The sequence below is a fragment of the Citrus sinensis genome, chromosome 2 (assembly GCF_022201045.2).
Source record: "Citrus sinensis cultivar Valencia sweet orange chromosome 2, DVS_A1.0, whole genome shotgun sequence".
Taxonomy (NCBI): domain Eukaryota; kingdom Viridiplantae; phylum Streptophyta; class Magnoliopsida; order Sapindales; family Rutaceae; genus Citrus; species Citrus sinensis.
The window spans coordinates 19,765,150-19,784,963 of record NC_068557.1 but is presented as its reverse complement, the minus strand read 5'-3'; the positions used below and the strand labels follow the sequence as shown (position 1 = coordinate 19,784,963).

The window sequence follows — 19,814 nt, the reverse complement described above, 5'->3', positions numbered from 1 at the left end:
TAAATACGGTCGCCTTTATTTCACGCGGCAACAATTCTAAGCTGAGCTAAGTTTGATGTATTCACTTCAGTTTTTCACAAGCAGTTTAAATTTTATAGAATTGCGTAGGCGGTTGCAGAAACAGACACGAGATTCGCCCATCGCCACTTCATGACTTCATTCACGCAATGGATAAGATCATCAAACATCGCATAAAGCGCATCCACTTTGCCCTTCATGGTATCCTCTGCCGACCCCACCACCTCACCACCGAGATTTACAATCATACTACTCCCGGACCCACTATAGTTTGTACGCATGTGATTTGAGGAATAACTGATAATCACGGTAGGTCCCGTCACCCATGCAGACGTTGCATACTAGGTTTGTCTTGTAGCGGACGGTGTATAAAATAAATACTATAGGACAGATGCAGAGAATCATGTTTGCACATGATGTGGTATTTGATAACGTCATAAGCTGCCTTTAACAAGGAAGCCACGCGGCGTTGCGTCAGATAAAATCAAAGACAAACGGCATGCAACTGGCTTGATTCATGCTTTGCTGTATGCCTATGCCTACCATGTGTTACTAGTATTAGTTTTGGAGATATTATCAAAGAGCCACAAGAAATTTCTTGACTATTATTTTACTATTAAAATTTTCTCACAACTATATTTTATAATTTTATAATTTTATATTTTTATTTTATTATTTTACTACTAAAATATTTCTATTATTAAGAATTATTGAGGTCACAAAGATATTTAAGGATTTTAAAATGAAGTTATTTTCTTAATTTTTATTTTTTTCAAAAAATCGATTTACGAGTCTCTCTCTCTCTCTCTTTTTTTTTTTTTCAATCATTAGAATTTTAAGGGTTTTATTATATGAATCATTTTGGGGTTTTATTATAACTAAACTTAATAGGGAAAATTTTAATTTGATTATAGATGCATGAAAAATTTTCAATTAGTATCACTCTGTTAGAAAACCTAAGGATATTTTAATATAATAAAATTCTAATAACTGAAATAAAAAATAAGTAGCTCGTAAATTAAATGTCTGGAGAAAAATATAAAATTTTAAAAAATTAAGAAAATAACTTTGACTCGAAATTTCACAAATACCATAGTGACCTCAATAATTTTTTTTAAATAATATTAAGATTTTGGTGGTAAAATGATAACAACCAAAATATCAGGTGATAAAATATACTTATAAATTTTTTTTTGTGGTATATGATACATTGAGAACTTTTAGTGGGTATTTAATAACACCCCTTAATTTTATGGATCCATTTGAATTAGCTAAAGTTTTTTTTTTTTTTTACTCTTTTGAGCATTTCGAATGAGATGATTGAGATCGCTTGGGATTGAGATTAATTTTTATTTTTTTATTTTTGGTTGATTGATTGGTAAGAATTTCTTTTCATAAGTTTTAGTTAATGCTTACCAACAAAGCAAATCGAATCTAGGGAAATTTTATTTAGTTAATGAGGTTCACCTAACTGACTCCATCTTGGAATATAGAAAATAACTCAGCCGATTAAACTTGAAAATCTTACCAATCTATCAAAGATTGACTGTTATGCACGCAATAATGTTGACATGGATACACATCACATTTATGTTACATTTATAATTTACAACCGTTACGTCACAAATTTCTAAAGCTGTTCAATATAGTTTCTAAAAATCTTGTTGTACAAATTTAAATCAAGGTAGAAGATGAGATCGCTTATGAAAAACTAAAAAATATAACCAACAATTTGTGACTTTATGAAACACTTAACTAACAATTTGACTTCTATATATATAATCGTCATATATATATATATATATATATATATATGACGATTATATATAACAATTGTAAAGTGACCCTAATAATAGACCACATAATGTGGCCTTGTATTTGTGCCACCTTATGTTATTAATTATTTTTTTTGTTTTAATCACGAGGTATTTTGAGGAGGACCCCAACTGTGGGATGCACCTTTAAACCCGTACCACAACTCAGATTAGAAGTCTCTGTACGAACCGGGAGGCACATGTTCTCCCAACAAATGCGACTTTCCTGCGACTCGAATTGGGGAATAAACTCAGTCCAATCACTTAAGAAGACTCTATTGCCAGTTGAGCCAATACTTTATTAGTACCTTGTGTTATTGATTATTATTAATCCTTTGAATGAATGGCAGATTTTCTTAATAAAAAAATTCACTACTAAATTGTTTCTTAAAAAAGGAAATCACTAATAAATTGAATCAGGATATGAAAAAATTTGTCTCGTTGTCATTGCAAGGTTGAGACTTGTGAGCGTAAATGCATGGATCGTATTCATATATTGGCATTTACTCTTTTGCGTCTTTTAAAGGCTCCCTGTCCCGATAGTGGCGTGGCCTTTTCAGAGGACGAGGTGCTGTGAAATAATGACACATCGCCAGAAGTTAGCACCAAAATTCCTCTATTGTGCCACACGTAGCTAACCAGCTGGCTAAAGATAAAGAAGGTGCAAACCCTTGTCTCTCTGCTCTTCTGGATTAAGCCTCAAATTCGAAGCGAGACAAACACAGCCTTTATTGCTTGCTTTGAAAAAGAAATAAGAAAGAAAGAGCATTTAAATCATAAGTAGCTCTGCAAAAGTACTGAAAAATGTGTGGCGCATTCACCAATCGCCCCAGCTTAACTCAATTGGCTTTGATTGCATTTATAAGCAAACTCGGTCACTTACCAACAAATTCGGCTCAACACGAAAAAAGGCCCAAAGGCAATGCTTTTTGTATTTAAAAAGGCCCAAGTGTCTTAATGCTTGCTGGGTCCATTAGCCTTTAAACAATATCTTTGGCAAAATCAAATTAATTAAATAAAAATTTTAAAAAAATTGCTAGATCAGCAGTGTTATTCAAATAATACTGTAGTCTCAATGATAGCAGGCACAACATTTGCCAAATACTGCACAAAACGCTTATAAGTTTATATATTATACACAGCACACACGATGAAATTTTAAGGAACTACAACACGTGTGGACTCAATAGTGCGACTTAAGTACCACTCTTTTTAACTTGAAGAGGCCAGGACAATCTCCTATTGTTTGTGCCATCAGACTGACTGAGGTCACTCACTTCACTAATTGCATCCTCTGCTTCTTGCCGCCCTAGTTCTTGTCTTCTTAGATTTCTGATAACCAAGTCATCAAGGCTTGATTCGTTTGTCCAAGGAGGTGGAGTTACACAATCAGAACCACCTGGTACTCTTTGTGAGGAATTGTTATCTGGTGTTATCGGCAATGATGAGGCAGAATCACCAACCCTTAGATGTTGTAGAGTTGCAAATGATTCTCTCATGGCAGACATGGCTTCAAAGAAACGGGTGCATGATGCTAGAGCAACAGGAATTGGGCGAAGCATCTCCTGCACCAAGAATGTAAATTTAACTAGTTAATGATTCAAGAAAAAGGGAAAAAATTCAACTACTTCAAAGAATATCATTGATGTTTCCAGAAAACTTGAAATTTTTTTACTGTATTATCATTCTTGCATTACAAGAAAATTAATCAATACTAGATCACTACCATTTTCTTAAGCTTGACAACAGATTGCATTAGTAACCTGACCAAAAACTTAAAAAGGAACTAAAAATATGACCTCTTTAAATGTCGACAAGTTCCCTTAATTATAGCAGTCCACACAGAGTTATGTATTTGAGAGTCGTAATTTAGATGTAAAACTGAAATGAAATTATGTACAAAAAATGAAAAAATTTGTAATGTGTGTGGGTTTGGATTAATGATGATCGATATTGTACTCTGACGTCGATATAAACAAACAAATGCTTCATGAGCATACCCCCCAAATTGATGGAGGCTCCTTAAAGCTCTGACTCCATTGGAAATCTGCAACTGATGCTGTCAAGGCTCCATAATCACTAGCAGCTTTCATCAGTAATTCAGAAAATTGTTTCTGCAAAAAACCACAAAAGATGCACCCCTAAGCAAAACATATTCTACTTCCCAAAAGACTTGAGCACTGAAATAGTTATTCAAGATTCTTCATGAAGTACATTAGAGACAACATGGCCTATGCGGAAAGAACATCAAAACACTGCTTGAAACAGGGAACTACATCAGTTGATTCAAAAGTCATCTAATTACTCATCATTTGATATTAGGCAATAATGTTTAATGAAGAAAGACCATTTTTACTCAAACTCTACACATGGAAGGGTGAAAGCCAGTGCCTGTTCTCTTTCACTCCAGGACACCATATACTTGAAATGTAAAAGGTGAGGATTTATGTCATGTTAAAATTATGGACTTATAATTAATTCTAAAAATTTAACTGTCAGCAATTATATAGAAAAATTGTACTCAATAGAAGCAAACATATGATCTTACTGTACTATATATGACTTGGATATAGTAACTCAATGGATCAATCCAAGCACAGAGCCATATCATCTACAGAAGAAGAATATTTTACTGTCTTTAAGGAAATTATGAGGACATGGGTCAAACAAGTACAACGACAAAGAGAAGTTACCCATAAATTGCCAGAATTTGAACCTAAATTTGATTGGCTTTTTGAACATGTAATCACAAGCGTTGAAATTGAATCCACAGTCCCTCAAAACCAAAGTCAACCTACCTAAATCTTTTACTCCAAATTCAGAACTCTATAAATGTTTCTTGGAAAGTGTGATCTAACTAGTTTTAATTCAGAGGTAATCTAACTTGTCGATTCACAGTCAACAAAACCAAGTTTCTAATAAATATGAGATTCCACTCTGCTTTGGGTAAAAAAAATGCAGTTCACTCGGTCACCAGCCTGATATTCTGCTTCCACAGGAATGCAATCCAGTGAATAGGGTTGTTGAAGACGAGCTATAATGCGATCCTGGCATCATTTACAAATAGCAGAATGTCAAATGAGATAATGAGAAGGCAATAGAAAAGAATAATTTTGGACAGAGCAAAATTTCTTCTAGTGACCAACATAGTTCTAGTTGCAAGTTTCATGATTGATATTAGATCTAAGTTCCATACTGATGGACTCATATAAACAATATACGAATATAATTCTCATTTTCCCATATGGCACACAGCAAACTTCTACGCATCTCATAAAATTTTGCAAATTTGTAATGTTCGATTCAACAATTTAGACTTCATGCTATCTAGATACCACAACAATTTCAGTAACCAGAGGAAGAAAACAACTACTATCTCCACGAGGAGGTATCTCATGAACGAAACTGCAACCTCTATCACAGTCCATGAAACTTCAGCATATTCAAGTAAAAAAGCCAGCAATGCTATTAGATAAATTACCTTATTCTGAATAACATCTTTCAGTATCGTAGTGATCCTTGAGAGAGTTTCAATCTTCTTTTGCATTTCACTCACATGTGTCAAATGTGCCACATTTTTATCATCCTAAGATCCAAACATATAAAACATGAAGCAGCTCAGCAACAAAAATACCAAGCATCCATTGATGATCACAAGTGATTTTAATTCATTTTTCAGCATTGTCTAAATACAAAATAATCCACCTTTCGACCTTGAAGTTCCACTTGCAGATCAGCTATCTTTCTCTGTACAGCTGTTAGCTCTCTTAACACTCTTATCAAGTCATCACCTTTTTCACCATTAGCGCACAAGTTTTGAAGCTCTTCCTACATAACAATCCCAAGTTCAAATTTTGAAGCATGCATATGAAAATCGACCAACCCATTAGAAAACCCAACTAATTTAAACAACTAATTCCAGTGGGTTACAATTTACACAAATGTCAGATACTAATCAATTACATTCTTATAAAACGTAAAAAAGAAAAAAAAATCTTATAAAACAAAAATGGGCCTTTTCAATACTTCTTAAAAAATCTAAGCAAATATGGATAAGCTGAAGATGAATGCGAATAATTCATTAAAAAAAAAGTGTGCGCAATTGAGGAAGTGGGTACCTGAGAAGGAGGTGGGGCGACGGAAAAGCCAAGATCGGCAGCGATGGAGAGAGCATCGGACATGCCTCCGATGCGTCTAAGAGGTTTCTTCCCAACCCAGGTGCTGCCCGTGTCACTCCCCATTGACATTTTCCTCCAACCCAAACACGGTCTTCTTTTTCTCCAAAAGCGTCTTGCTGATATATGGGATGATTGGGGACGGCCAATAGAAATTTTGAATTGCCGTCGACGGCAAAAGCTTCTACTTTACTGTTGGTTGAGTTTGAAATTATCAGACAAGTCCTGTTATTTTGAAATAATAACTTTACAGTATACCACTTGTTTAACAGTTGCCCCTTTGGTTATTACCCTGCCTTCCCGGGGAAAAAAGGAAAAAATTCTTCGCTTTGAGCCCAAAACCTTCAGGGGCCTAGACAGGTTTTGGTCCAATAAGTAAAGGACCAATGGACCCACAAAATAAGGCCCATCACTATTGCTTCACGGTCACCACCGAAATTCTTGGTTCTAGGGTTTTATTTTTCGTGCTGTCTCCTCTATATAAGCCCCCTTCTCAGCCTCCCTCATCAATCTCTGTCTAGGATTCTTAGCTTCCTCCACTTTAATTCAAATGTTTAGCGTTTCAAAATCGTTTTCTTTTTCACCAGGGCGTTTTTATTAAGAATTTATCCCGATGAGGAAGCAGACCCAATTGATAGGAAGTGCCGTATGACACTTATAAACAGCAGTGGTAACGTTCAGGATCCCCAATTCTTCCCATCCACCAGTCACTTGCTCTCTGATTCGTCTTCCTCACGGGATTCGCTCTCTAAGGGTTCTGTGATTGGTCGGGACCTTTTGGGCTTTCCTTGTTCTTCCGCTGTGTGTGTGATTTGAAACGGGACCCTGAGGGCGTTTTTCTCCTTTTCATTTTATTTATTTATTTATTTATTTCACCAGGTTCAATGCCACGTCGCCGGTAGCTTACGAGCGTTGACCGGCGATGCTATGATTGGACCGAAAGCAATTCCATGTTTCGCTTTGCTGATAGGAACCTGTGGACTCCAGCTTTCGTTAGTCTACGGAGCCGTTTATGGCGATTACATTTTTAATATTTATACAAGTTAGCTTAGCTTCTTTCGAACTTTAGTCGAAGCCTATGATGATTATCGATCTTTAAGTTGGAATTACCGGCTGAATTTTGATTGATGTGTAAAAGACTGCTGTCTGAGGCTTCCCTCAACAATACAACTTTTTTTTTCCAATTTAACACTAATTTTCTTTATATTTGAATTTGTGGTGGTTTTCCTCAATAATACATAAGTGGTGGTTGTATAAGTGGTGGTTCTATTATTAAGGATACGCAATTTATAATTGAATTCGAACAAAATGTGATTTAGTCCCAGAATCTAAATCAAGTTAGAAAATTTCAATTCCATGATATACAGAAAGAACAAAATCAACTGATTTCCTTTTATTTTTCCATCTACAGAAAAGATCATTCATGGGATCAATTGTTGTTCTACAATCCTAACCTAGGCCACGTTAACATGGCCTACAAAAAATTGAGCTGAATATCTGCTGCATGATAATGGACATAGAACTCAGGAAGGAAAATGGGCAGGCATGGTTAAACTGAATTGGTATATAGCAGAAGGAATCAGCTTGCTTTAGCTGCTTTATAATTTATTTTGACGGAGACTAGCTCGCACGCTATGTGGGGGGAAAGAACCTGTTGAGATTGAACGGCAAAGTGTAGAATTCTTCATTTCTGTTGTCGCCTCTGAATGTTCTGAACTTTACCCACCATGGCATTCCCCTATCTTTCTTTGATTTCTCAACCTCTAAGGTGTTGTCGAGGAATACAGCCACGATTAAACCCACTGTTGGTGGCGATGAGAATATGGTATTCAAGAAAGCATTGAACTGCAAATAACAAAATGTAGTTTGTAAAGCTGCTTGTGATGTGGGAAGTTCTAACAATTTGAACATCTATACCCACCCATCCAGCGTTGGTATGGACAAGACCATGGTGCTGCGGATTCCAATATTCATTGAAAAATTGTGGGATGGATATGCCGAGGAAGAGTGAGAGCCCAGTGATCACAAGGTTTCTCATGCAATTCATGTTTGTGAATTGAAGAAATGATAAGCCAACTGAAGCTGGAAGCAAGGAAGGATATGATTATGTCATTGATGAGGGGGAAGAAAGTAATCAAAAGGATTTCTTAGATGAACGTAATTCCGTACCTACTAGCCCAAAGAGAACACAGTATAATGCAGCAAATATTGGAATGGGTATAGATGCAAACACAGCTCCAAATTTTCCTGTGTGAATAAGATATCACATTTACAGAAAGCAATTTAATAAATCCCAAATTGTTAATTAAGAAAGGAGAAATGCATTTAGCCCGATGGTGTTATCAGAACAAGCCAGAGTACCATTAAGCAAACAGATAAGCAGTCTCTCAATTTTCACGTGTCTAAGAAGTAGCACAAACCTAAGCAGGAGAAAAATATCATGAAGCCTGCAGAAATTTGAACAACTCGACGACTCCCAACTCGAGTCAGACCAAGAAGTCCCACATTTTCCCTGGAAACATTGGCATGACTTCTGGTAAATTTGTATTATATAGACAAGGACATAACATAACAATATATCAATGCAACAAGCTGCATACAGCTTATTACTAATTTAGGAGCGCATCTTACACAGAAACAGTAGATCCAGTGCCTGTCCCAAAAAGACCATCAAGCAAAATTCCAATTCCCTGCCAAAGGGACAATACTACAGTGAGAGTTGGGAATACTTAAAGCAGATGGTAAGCATGATGCACGTGCCATAGGATGATGTAAGGACAGTCTTGCTGTCTTTTTTAACTCATAATATTGCATATTCAATACGATGTAATGGAAAAAAAAAAAAAAAAACCTTTTAACATCATTACTGCATATTTTGTGCTTCCCTTCCTATACTCAGATATCTTTCCTTAGTATACTCAGATTTCAAAAAATCCAAAATTCCTCTGAGCTAAAGCATAAAAAATCTTTCAAAATTTTGACGAGGAATGTTTATATATCTCAATAAATATAAATCCATTCGAACAGACAAAACTCTACTTCTTTGGACATTCATAACAACTAGGGCCTTATCAGCACAATTGCTCATTTCTCATGGGCATAATTTACACCACTATCTCTTAAATGTTGTGATGAAATTGAAAATATCATATGCCTAAGTAAATATGCGGAGTAAGTGACAATTAACAAAACCAGCTCACCTGCCAACCAATGCCACGGCTCAATACATAAGCAGGAGGTGGAGTGGCAATCGCCAACCGAGATGCAGCCTTGTATGCTCCAGTGGACTGCAGGTTGAAAAGCAATTTTATCAAACCCAGAAGCAATCTATTAAAAAATTACTACTATGATACTCCGAAGGAGCCACATTTCAAACAAGTATAGCCAAAGAGAATATTCAGATGAAACCATTTCAGTTGAGTAGTACCCTAGCATTTTGATAGCTAAGGATATACCTCAACCATAGATACAAGAACTGCAGACATCATAGCAAATGAATGGCCTGCTGAAAATGTTGGTGGGCCCCACTGTAGGGGATAGGGGAACTTGAACCTGAAAAAACAATATACATAAAATTGCAGAACTAGGGAAAAACAAAGTAATCCGAGAGAACTGTGAATTGATTAGTATACCATGGGGCAGTAGATATAAGATTTGCCCTGTCAGTACGGCAACTTATTTGAGTTGTATATGGTTTGCCTCGATAAGCCCCACTGGCAGTTAAGATAACAGAGTAGATCCAAATGATTGTGACAGAGATTAATACTGGAAATCGTTCAAATATTGGAAGATCTCGAAATGGTCTCACATGCTTCAGGTACTGTGATGTCAAAAACCCATAAACTCTGTTAGGGAAATAAGCAATAATCATGTTCGTAGATTTTACCCAACACGATATACAACCCACTCACCTGTGACAAGCCAATAACCAAGAGCAGCATTGGTATCCCAATTTCCACACAATTTCCCAGCTGCAAAAAGAAAAATGTGTGGCAATGGTAAATTATAGCCGGTTCTGAATACAATGAACTAATAATAGCTTATGACACAAAGAACAACGTGTTTTACATTATTCAGTGATCTTTAACATTCTTCTGGTTGGAACTGAATTGTTGTCGCCCAGGATTTTTTTTAAAAGAAGAAAAATTTAAATCTTAATAGTTTCATCAAAAAAATAAAGACCTTGCATCACAAAGTTGAAAAATCAGAATGTCATAACTTTTTTGTCTCAGCAAATTGAATAGTAGCAACCAACATCAAATTCTTGTTTTTAAATAGCTTTCAAGACATTTTAGGTGTTAGGAATGCATAGTAATACGAACCAAAGGAAATCCCCGTTGAAACAGTCCCAAGCCAACTAATCCAACCACAGGCGCAATTCCAAGAGGACTGAAGAACCTGCAAGAAAGACCAGTATTAAAGTCAAGAATATGATCATACAGAGATGACCACTTTCGTCAATGTTTCTGCTGCTAGTGTACCGTGAAAAGAGGCCCCAAACTTGACTGTAACCGAGGATGATTTGTATGCTTGAAGCTACAATTAGAGCCCCTTGGATAGCTCGCATTGTTTGTATAAATCTCTGCAAACATTCATGGTGGAAAACCTCATTCAATGGATGTCATCAAATGGGAAAGTTTGATTTCTAAGAAGGCAACAAATTCGTAAGGATTATTCCAGATGGGGCTCTGGCTGAAATTGACACCAACAATCAAGCTAAGCAAATCACTCTTTAGAGAGTTTTTGTGTGTATGAGGCAAAGTTTTCCAAACATTGTTGTCCAAACATTGGCAAACTTACTTCGTGATCATCTGTTATCCGTTGCAGTGAGGAGTCATTTATAATATAAGCTATGGGAATGACATACGCAAAGGAGCCTCCAACAACAGCTGGCAACCGGGTTCCGAAAAGTGCTTGGAGAAGTGTATTAATGCCAGATACAAAGAGAAGAGTCTGTATTACCCGTGCTTTGTCCCCCTGGTTGCGTAAGCAAGAATTAGTCAGGGAGAAAAAAGTGCTAAAACAGAAGCAGGGAAAAGTTAGATGAAAAGGCCAATAACAGACCTACCAACGTTACAGGTCCCACCAAGATCTTCTAGGCTAAAATTCAACCATATACAATAACCACAACAATGCAATCTACAATTGCTTTTGGACAAAGAAAGAAAATATGGTGCTAAGCAGTCAAGCTTTTGAACCGGGGAATTTTGACCTAGAGCATCATTGGTGGGACATGATAGTCAAAGTACAAGGTTTTCCACTTATCTCCTTTGGGTATGTCAGGATGCCAAGCATGAACATACTTGTGAAAAACGTAGAAATTGTGTTTGAAAGGAAAAAAAAAAAGTTTGACAGAAGAGGAGCTTACATTACTTCCGCCCATTGCATGTACGAGTAAGGTAGGGATCATTACACTTGTGCCCAGCATCAGTATGTAGTTTTGAAATGCTAACAGAATAGTTTCAGCTGCAAGACAACGCTTTCATTGTAAACAAAGATGAGAGAGTAAAGAAATTAGATCAAACACGCAGACATCTAATCTTCACGATGATAAATGATGAAACTTGTGGGTTTTACATCCATACAATGATGCTATCTCTTATGAATGCTCTACAAGAACCTGCTTTATTCACTAAAAAAATTAGCTTCTAGCAATGATAACAATAAGGTCTTATCATATCTGCTAGAACTTGGTGCAAAATTGAAATTTCTTTATTTATTACACTAATGCAGCAAAAGCCACTCATTCCCAATGCTCCTTTCTATGGTTTAACTACATTGCTGCTCCGATCATCCACCACATAATTTAAAGATTGCATGAGATATTGGAAGAATTTTCAAATCAGCATCAATAAATCATACTATACAAGCAAGAAAGATGTAAAAAACTTTAAAACAAAATGTAATGAGGCCACAGTGTCATGATTCACAACAGATGCAGGAGGTTAAGACTTAAGATTGAGTGTAGGGGTATAATTGTAACTACAAACAACCTTTACCAAACCCAGCGGAAAGGAACATTTGAAAAACCTGAAATGTCGCCATATAAAATGGAACCAAACTCTTAAGAGTCTTCTGCTTCATCATTTTGCAGTTACTAAGCAACAGAACAGAGTACCAAATAAACAAATATAAGAGTTAAAAAGAAAATACAAACATATTCACTTAAAAAACTTCTTGCATCAAACTGACGAACAGAAGTTGCAGAATAATCTTGCTCTCCTCCGTCATCTTCTACTAATGCAGTTCTTTAGTGAAAGAACAAATGTTTAGTTTTCTTTCTGGTGAGACCGAGTTAGAGCAATGCCATTAATACAGGCCTCAAGTGAGACGGCAGAGCAGGGGACAAGCCACTAAAGACTGAAACAACTCTACTCAGTTTCGTCTACTTCAAATACCCACAACCAAAAGACAAGCCCATTTTCAATCTAACATCTTGAGAACTCATAAAATAAGTATCACGCAGGCAACAAGAGATAATCAAGCAAAAGGAAAGGACACGTACCCCAAGGAGGGTTAGAGTCTATGCAGTACTCAAGGTCTTGAAGCTGATCCATTGGAGGGTGGCTATACTCTGCCATTTGCTATAACTCTTTGAGAAATGAACCCAAAGAAGAAGCAGAGATGAAGGAAGATGAAGATGAAGTAGAAGAAGAAGAAGAAGAAGAAGACGAGGAAGCAGAGTAACTGAGAACAAAGTAAAGTGCAGATATAAAGTGAACTAAAGTTGGCATAATATTAAAAAGAAAGGAGAGAAAAAAAAAAAAAAAAAACACAACCCCAAAAAGAACAATATGCAAAGCAACGGAAAACTTCCCGGATGACGCCCCTCTTCTGTCGTCGATGAGCATGTTTTTTGAAAATAGTGTCATAACTGCATTCTTAACCTTGGTTTTTAATTTATCTACGAAATTGCCATTCAGGTCAAGTCCACTATTTTTTCCTGAATAGTCAATCGCCAAATTTTAGTTTACAACATCATCCAGTGCCTTCTTTTGTGATTAAAAAAAAAAAAAAAAAAACTTTTTAAGGTAGTTACTTACTTCCTTTCATAAGTCAGCCTCATTGTATGCATTTGACTCTAAAGTAAAGAACCGAACTAAAAAAAGAATGAATTAAACCAACCCGTTTGATTTTTATTTTTTATTTTTTTATTTTAGTCCCAGTTTTTAGTGATTTTCGTTTATTCTATGTGGGTGAATTGAAACACAATTTGAACCGATTAATTTTTAGTTTAGTTCTGTATAATTTGTCAACACTTAAAAAACGACACTGACTCATAACTCAACTCTATAATATTGAATACGGCAATTTAATGCTAAAATACTACTTAATAGAATACGTTAATTTAATGCTTAAGTACTTAATAGAATACGGCAAGTTAATGCTTAAATGATACCTCCATTACTATTATTAAGCTACAAGCTAAATTAAACTCAGATCGTGATATTTTCATTATATACATAAAACAGACGGATATGTTTCATAAAGTGGTGGTGTCAATGTTACATTTCGATTGAAATAATTAAAATCGGTTTTTCTGAAATAAAGAAAATACTAGAATGAAACCATATATATATATGGATCTCTCTAAGTTACATGCATGTACCTTATATCCCTCTCACATGAATAGTGAGTGGACCCACATCATTCACTATTCATGTGAGAAGGGTGTAAGGTACATGCATGTAACTTAGCATTAGTTTATATATATATATATATATATATTGTACAGATGGAGTGGGGTCTAAATTCTAAAAATGAAATAAAAGTAAAAGTACAGCCGAGCTGTTAAATACGCAATCACCATGCCACGAATGATTGACAGCTGAATGCTACCATATCTGTAGGTACTGGCCCCACGTAATTACTATTTGGTAGCCGTTGAAAGCAGCAATGGATGATGATCAATCAACGTGAGCCCTCCGATTGGTGGAGTAGATCATTGGAAAACCATAGAGACAAAGCAAAAAGTGCTGCAAGAACTGTACCCATCGGAATAGTAAGTTTTCAAAATCGTTGATGGGGCAAAAAGCTTTTGGCTTTGGGTAGGTCTGCAAATGAAGCGCAGTATTAAATTTGTTTTCAGGTGAAATTGACTGGACTTAAATGATATGCCAGACGTCGCAGCTGTTTGAATAGTTTTTCAACCGGAGATTTTTTAAATTATTAAAATAAATATAAATTAAAAATAAAGAAAAGTATATATTTCCACAATATTATATAATAAAATATACTGTATATTACAGTATGTATTTTTCTTATTTTTTAATTTATTTTTTATTTTAATACCTCAAAGAATTCTTTATTGAATAATGACTTGCAATTGCAGTAGTAGTTATGTACGTGAATAGTTGTATTTGCCAGTGCATTATAACCATCATTGTGGCAATGAAGCTTACAAAGAGCATACTTCATGAGTAATGTTACTCTCTAAACTATATTGCAAATAAGATTCAAATGTTTGATTTATAAAATTAATATGAATTATTTTTTCCTAATATGTTGTATCAACTTAGCCCCTAATTGAAATTGAGGTTGGGTATTTAAAAGTTAAAAGTTACAGTACTAAAGTGTTTAGTAAACACTAACTATTTTAATTTGTAAATTAAGCTGATTAAATGTTACACTTGTATAATAAAAAAAATTATTATATCTTTATTAATTTTATCAAAATTATTATTTATAAATTATATTTACTATATATTGTTAATTTTTATTTCATTATTATAATTTTTTTAATAGAAATATAGCACCTCAATACTAAATATTACAATAATTAAAACAAATTTTAAAAGATTTTATAAGTTGAACCTCCTAACAGTCTTGAATCATTGCGCAAAAATGCTGTCTATCAATTACATCCAGACAATATAGCCTCGTCACTTTGATCCTTGTAAAGGAAGCATGGGTTCGGTAAATAGAGTCTTCTCATATTAATATTGATGGGATGGGAGAATTTTAATTATGAAATCGGAAAAAAAAAAGAAAAGAAAGAAAGGCTAACTTTCAGGTTATATTAGGCAAATGCTATGTTACAATTAATGTAACATACACACTCAACAACAACCACATAAATTGTGTGGGTCCATTATTTGTGTGGTTGCTGTTGAGTGTGTATGTTACATTAATTGTAACATAGGGGCTTCCGGTTATATTATCTATTTAAAAAAAAAAATTAAAGAAAACTGTATTTAATATTTTGCATGGCATACAGTTGTGTTTTGTGCTGCGAATAAAAAGAGAGGGAATATGTGCTGAACAAGTAAAAAGATAAGTGGGGCTGCAGGCAAGCTTTTGAAAAACGTAAAAAAGTGAGGGTAAAATAGTGAATAATTGGAAAGAGAAGGGTAGATTGTTAAGGAAGGAACAGTGTAATGTGAATTTGTCAAATAAGTGTGAGGTTGCACGTGCGGCACAAAGCTTTGAGTTGGCACCTAAATTAAAATTCCCCCCCACCCACGATCTTTACATCCCCCTCAAAATCCGATTCCCATGAAATTGAATTGATTTATGAAACAAACAAAAACCCCATCTCAAAAGAAACCCAATCATGTTTTTTCGATTTCTTGGTCTTCTATTTTCAAACTTCTCTATTCTCAAGATAAGAATCTTTGTGCTCGTTTTATTTCTTAATTATAAGAGAGATTGTTGGAAATTCAAATTTATTGTAATAGCAAGATGTATTTGTTGAGATATGCATATACATATATAGTAAGATTTAGAATTCATTGGATGGTTTTATAGATGACTGGTGGAAGCTTTACTATATGTCAATCTATAATGCTCTTTCTTATATTTTTGTGTCAAAAACGTTGAATCAAAATAAAAAATATATTAGAGATATAGATATTGTTGAGGTTGAGCTTTATGTTTTGGTATTCGACTTGTTAGAGAAACTAATTTATTTTCTTTGATAGTTAAGTGTGACTCATTGTATGTTGTTCAGTTGATCCTAATATTTGATATACTCGCACGGAGTTATTAAATATTGTTTATGATGTTGAACACTTACTTGTACTAAAGTAGGATTTTCATAATTGTCATATCTTAAGGATTTATAATCAAACTGTTAATGCTTTAACTTATTATATTTTTTTACTGTTCTGATTTTCATATATGGTTGGAGGTTTTTCCTCCTCAAATGTCTTCTTATCTTTGAGAATTTTTTTTTTTTACCGAAAATAAATGAGGGTTCTATTAAAAAATTATAATGTACTATGAACAGATACGGTATAATTTCATTTTGAGATAGAATCCTTACTAAGAAGTTTAATTTACAAATCGATTATTATTTTCCGCAATCAAACTCATAGGATGGTTTAATTGAGAATGATGTATTCTATTCCCTTAAAAATATTCCTCGTACTATGGACTATGGTAGTAATCTCAATTACAAGAAGAAAATAAGGAATTTGGAACTGGATAAAATTACACCTAAATATTGAAAAATGTAAAATCAATGTGAATTTGGCTCAAGGTCAATAAAGAAAAACCTACGTCTCAAGAATAGAAAACTGATTTGATTTGCTTTCCGGCCTCATTGAATTGAAAAGAATAAACAAAAGAAGTCGACAACTTTTTATTAAATAAAATAAATATGCATTAAAGTTCCATTTAGTCCATAAGCCATCGATATTAAAAAAATCAAATCCAGTATTTTATACTAGCTCATTTGGAATAACTTAAATCGGCTTCCAAGCACCACGAGCCAAGCGATCACTTTTCATCGCACTGCCGGAATAAAATTAAAAATAACAATCCCTATCCCTTATTACCAAAATGCCAACAATTAAAGTGCACAATCATTTAATATTCACAAATTCTAATTTACAGGCTCATACGATTAAATAAATAATATCGAATGTGTGCCCTCTTCTTCTTCTTCTAATTGATCACCCAACACTTAACAAATGAATCACACATGATAGGAGGCATAATATTCGACCTAATGTTACATGCAATGATGCGCAAAATTTGTTAAAAAAAAAATAATTATTATTATAATTCTGTTGTTTCTGATTGAAGTGGGAAAATTTAAACAAAATTAACAGAAAAATCAGTAAATCTTAATCTACTACTGCTACTCTAAAACTTCATCCTGCTGCTGTGACAATAGTACTTTGAGTTTCTTAATTTTGATTTCTCCGCCTTCTGGCAATGACCCATGTGACTGCTTCCAAAATAACGGAAAATGCTACCAAGACAATAAGATCGTACGCAAGCACAAGCCAAGAGCCAAATATTCAGAGGGTTCAGGATGTCGAAACCTTAAAGATGTTGATGGTGCATGATATAATGATAGCGTATCCAACAGAATAGTCATAAAAGATCCACCAAATTCTGTACTCGTGCTCCTTATTTGGTCTCAATTACGACAAGAACAAGTAGTATCCCAACTGTCCTGTGAATAGAATGTTGGAAGCTATGAGATTTATTGCCAAGATAAATTCCTGTCGCTGCTTCCGGCCATACCAAGTGAGTAAGCCAAGCTTTGGCATATGTATGATGTGAGCATAAAACCAAGCAGCATCAGCTGATTCGAAGACCTTCACGCGCCTGGCATCGAGAAGCCCCAACTAACCGTGTTTATGATTCCACGAACCTGCTTGAATCCATACTCGAGATTCCACCTTTGGCTGCCGTAACTTTCCCTGGAGTAATATCCAAAGTAGCCATTGATTTGACACTGTCGCCGCTGATAGGATTCATGCCAAGATTATTGTCACCACGCACATGACCTTCTTGTCACAAGTGGCTCAGCGTGGTCATGTTCTTTAGAAGCACCATACATCGTCATGCGTGTACTACCATCTGGTTATTGGTAATAATTTATTTCCGACGGAAAATGTTCTTGGTAACCATATTAGGCTCCGTTTGGTACAGCCTATTAAATAGAGCTTATACCAATAGAGTTTTTGGACAAAAAGTCATTGGGTGTTTGGTTGTCAATAAAAAAAGTATTTTTGAACCATTAAACTGTATGATATTTTTTATATTATATATTTTTAAAAAAGTTCTATAGCCTCTACTCCCAAAAGCTCAAATTTTGGGCTTTTACTAGTAGAGGTAAATTAGCTTATTTAAGCTAAAAAAATTCTATTAAAAAAATAATCAAACACCATAAAAAATTTTAAAAAGTGCTTATACGATTAAATAAGCACTTATGACTCTTAAATAAGCCATACCAAACAAGCACTTAGTCCGTCATAAAATAGTATACCTACCATTTTTTTCGGTAATAAGAACAAATTTGGTAGGTAAACATATTAACAAGCGAATTTATCCCCAGTCATAAGAGAAAATTCCGTAGGTACAATTATTAACTAGGAAATTTTTTCCTCACTAGTAAATATTTCCAAGGGAATTTTGACGTTCATTTCCATCGAAACCTAAATACCAATGAATTTTATTGATTGATCGGCTTCGGCATTAAGTGATTGGAAACTAGGGATGGCAATGGGGAGGGGAGGGGAGGGGACCAATCTCCCCATACCCATCCCCGATATTTTGCATATGTCCCCGTCCCCTCCCCGTCCCCGTCAGAATTGCTTGAGAGAATCCCCATCCCCTCCCCGAATAATAACAGGGGATCCCCGAGGGTCCCCGGTCCCCGAATAACTAATAGTCTAATACATTTTTTTATTTTCGATTTTAAATTAATCATATTAAAATAAACTCATACCGCTATTGTAAGCTCGTAACCAACTTTGACAGCACATTAAGGCCTCCAATGTGCTTGGATGAAGTTTGTTATGGTATGGGCTCACAACTCTACCACTAGTGTTAAAAGCTGATTCAGAAGCAACTGTTGTAATTGGAATTGCCAAAATATCTCTAGCAATTCGAGCTAATGTAGGATACCTATTAGCATTTGTCTTCCACCAACTCAAAATATTAAAATATTCCATCCGAGGTATAACTTTCTCATCCAAATATGAATCTAATTCATCTGCAACAACTGCACAATCTCCATTGTTTACATAATCATCAAAACCTGTCATCCATTTGGTTGCTTTCTTATAAGAATCCCCTGTAGATCTAGTAGAAGAACTACTACCAGTATAATCAAAGTAATAAACAGTTGGTGAAAACTTCAATTAATACTCTTCAACTAATTTCCGGCAAAGGGTGACCACTTTCCCAACATACAACTATTTTGATATTTATTATTTTTAACAATATTTATAATTTTGTTATTTATTTATTAGTAATTTTAAAAATAAAAATAAAATTAAAAATTAAAATGGGGAAATGGGTAGGGGATGGGGATTCCACCTCATCCCCGTCCCCTCCCCGAATAAAAAGTTGGGTAAAAAATTTTCCCCGTCCCCTCCCCGAAAAAAAAATTGGGTATAAAATTATCCCCGTACCCTCCCCGAATGGGGAAAATCCCCGAGGGTACCCGTCCCCGTGGGTATTTTTGCCATCCCTATTGGAAACATACCTTAATCCCTTGGAAATTATGGTTTTCCCTAAAAAAATATAATATCATTATATTGATTAAATATTAAATGGTTTTCCCTAAAAATATAATATCATTATATTGATTAAATATTAAATGGTTTTTAAAAATAGATTATTTATTTCCTTTGTTATCCTTTAAGCTATTCACACTCAAATTGTATAATAATGTACTTGAATTTGATGGAAATCATAATAATATTAACACAATCATCTAGAGTAATTTTGTCATTGTTCAACTTTATGCAAAATGATTCATCTTAATCAATTGTTGTCAGGATTAATTAACAAAAACTTAGATTGCATATTCTTACTTCTTCAATATTCCATCAAGTATTTAAAT

General features: G+C 34.7%; 2 protein-coding genes and 3 non-coding genes across 6 annotated transcripts; 3 read left to right on the top strand and 2 right to left on the bottom strand.

The window, feature by feature from the left end:
- Nucleotides 1–2,824: 2,824 nt before the first annotated feature.
- On the bottom strand, nucleotides 2,825–6,251 carry LOC102615467 (hypothetical protein). Its single transcript, XM_006469553.4, has 6 exons — nucleotides 5,951–6,251; nucleotides 5,538–5,660; nucleotides 5,314–5,418; nucleotides 4,811–4,879; nucleotides 3,833–3,946; nucleotides 2,825–3,397 (listed from the first exon to the last, which is right to left on the bottom strand). The coding sequence occupies exons 1-6, from the start codon at nucleotides 6,077–6,079 to the stop codon at nucleotides 3,029–3,031; spliced, it is 909 nt and encodes a 302-aa protein (XP_006469616.1). The 5' UTR covers nucleotides 6,080–6,251; the 3' UTR covers nucleotides 2,825–3,028.
- Nucleotides 6,252–6,615: 364 nt separating this feature from the next.
- On the top strand, nucleotides 6,616–6,682 carry LOC112497384 (small nucleolar RNA U49). The gene has a single exon (XR_003064182.1). It is a non-coding gene; the product is annotated as a small nucleolar RNA U49 (small nucleolar RNA).
- A 203-nt stretch (nucleotides 6,683–6,885) lies between these two features.
- LOC112497382 (small nucleolar RNA snoR2/U65) lies at nucleotides 6,886–7,034 on the top strand. The gene has a single exon (XR_003064180.1). It is a non-coding gene; the product is annotated as a small nucleolar RNA snoR2/U65 (small nucleolar RNA).
- A 45-nt stretch (nucleotides 7,035–7,079) lies between these two features.
- LOC112497373 (small nucleolar RNA snoR77Y) lies at nucleotides 7,080–7,165 on the top strand. Its single transcript, XR_003064171.1, has one exon. It is a non-coding gene; the product is annotated as a small nucleolar RNA snoR77Y (small nucleolar RNA).
- A 212-nt stretch (nucleotides 7,166–7,377) lies between these two features.
- LOC102615769 (nucleobase-ascorbate transporter 1) lies at nucleotides 7,378–12,799 on the bottom strand. Of its 2 annotated transcripts, none has more exons than XM_025095272.2 (14): nucleotides 12,513–12,799; nucleotides 11,376–11,486; nucleotides 10,808–10,984; nucleotides 10,489–10,589; nucleotides 10,330–10,405; nucleotides 9,919–9,978; nucleotides 9,640–9,827; nucleotides 9,463–9,559; nucleotides 9,208–9,294; nucleotides 8,639–8,697; nucleotides 8,428–8,519; nucleotides 8,177–8,254; nucleotides 7,929–8,089; nucleotides 7,378–7,852 (listed from the first exon to the last, which is right to left on the bottom strand). In XM_025095272.2, exons 2-14 carry the CDS (start codon nucleotides 11,433–11,435, stop codon nucleotides 7,640–7,642), a joined length of 1,449 nt encoding a protein of 482 aa, XP_024951040.1. In that variant the 5' UTR covers nucleotides 11,436–11,486; nucleotides 12,513–12,799; the 3' UTR covers nucleotides 7,378–7,639. The 2 variants fall into 2 exon arrangements, with proteins under 2 accessions (XP_024951040.1, XP_006469617.1); XM_006469554.4 differs by having other exon boundaries at nucleotides 11,376–11,473.
- Nucleotides 12,800–19,814: the final 7,015 nt, after the last annotated feature.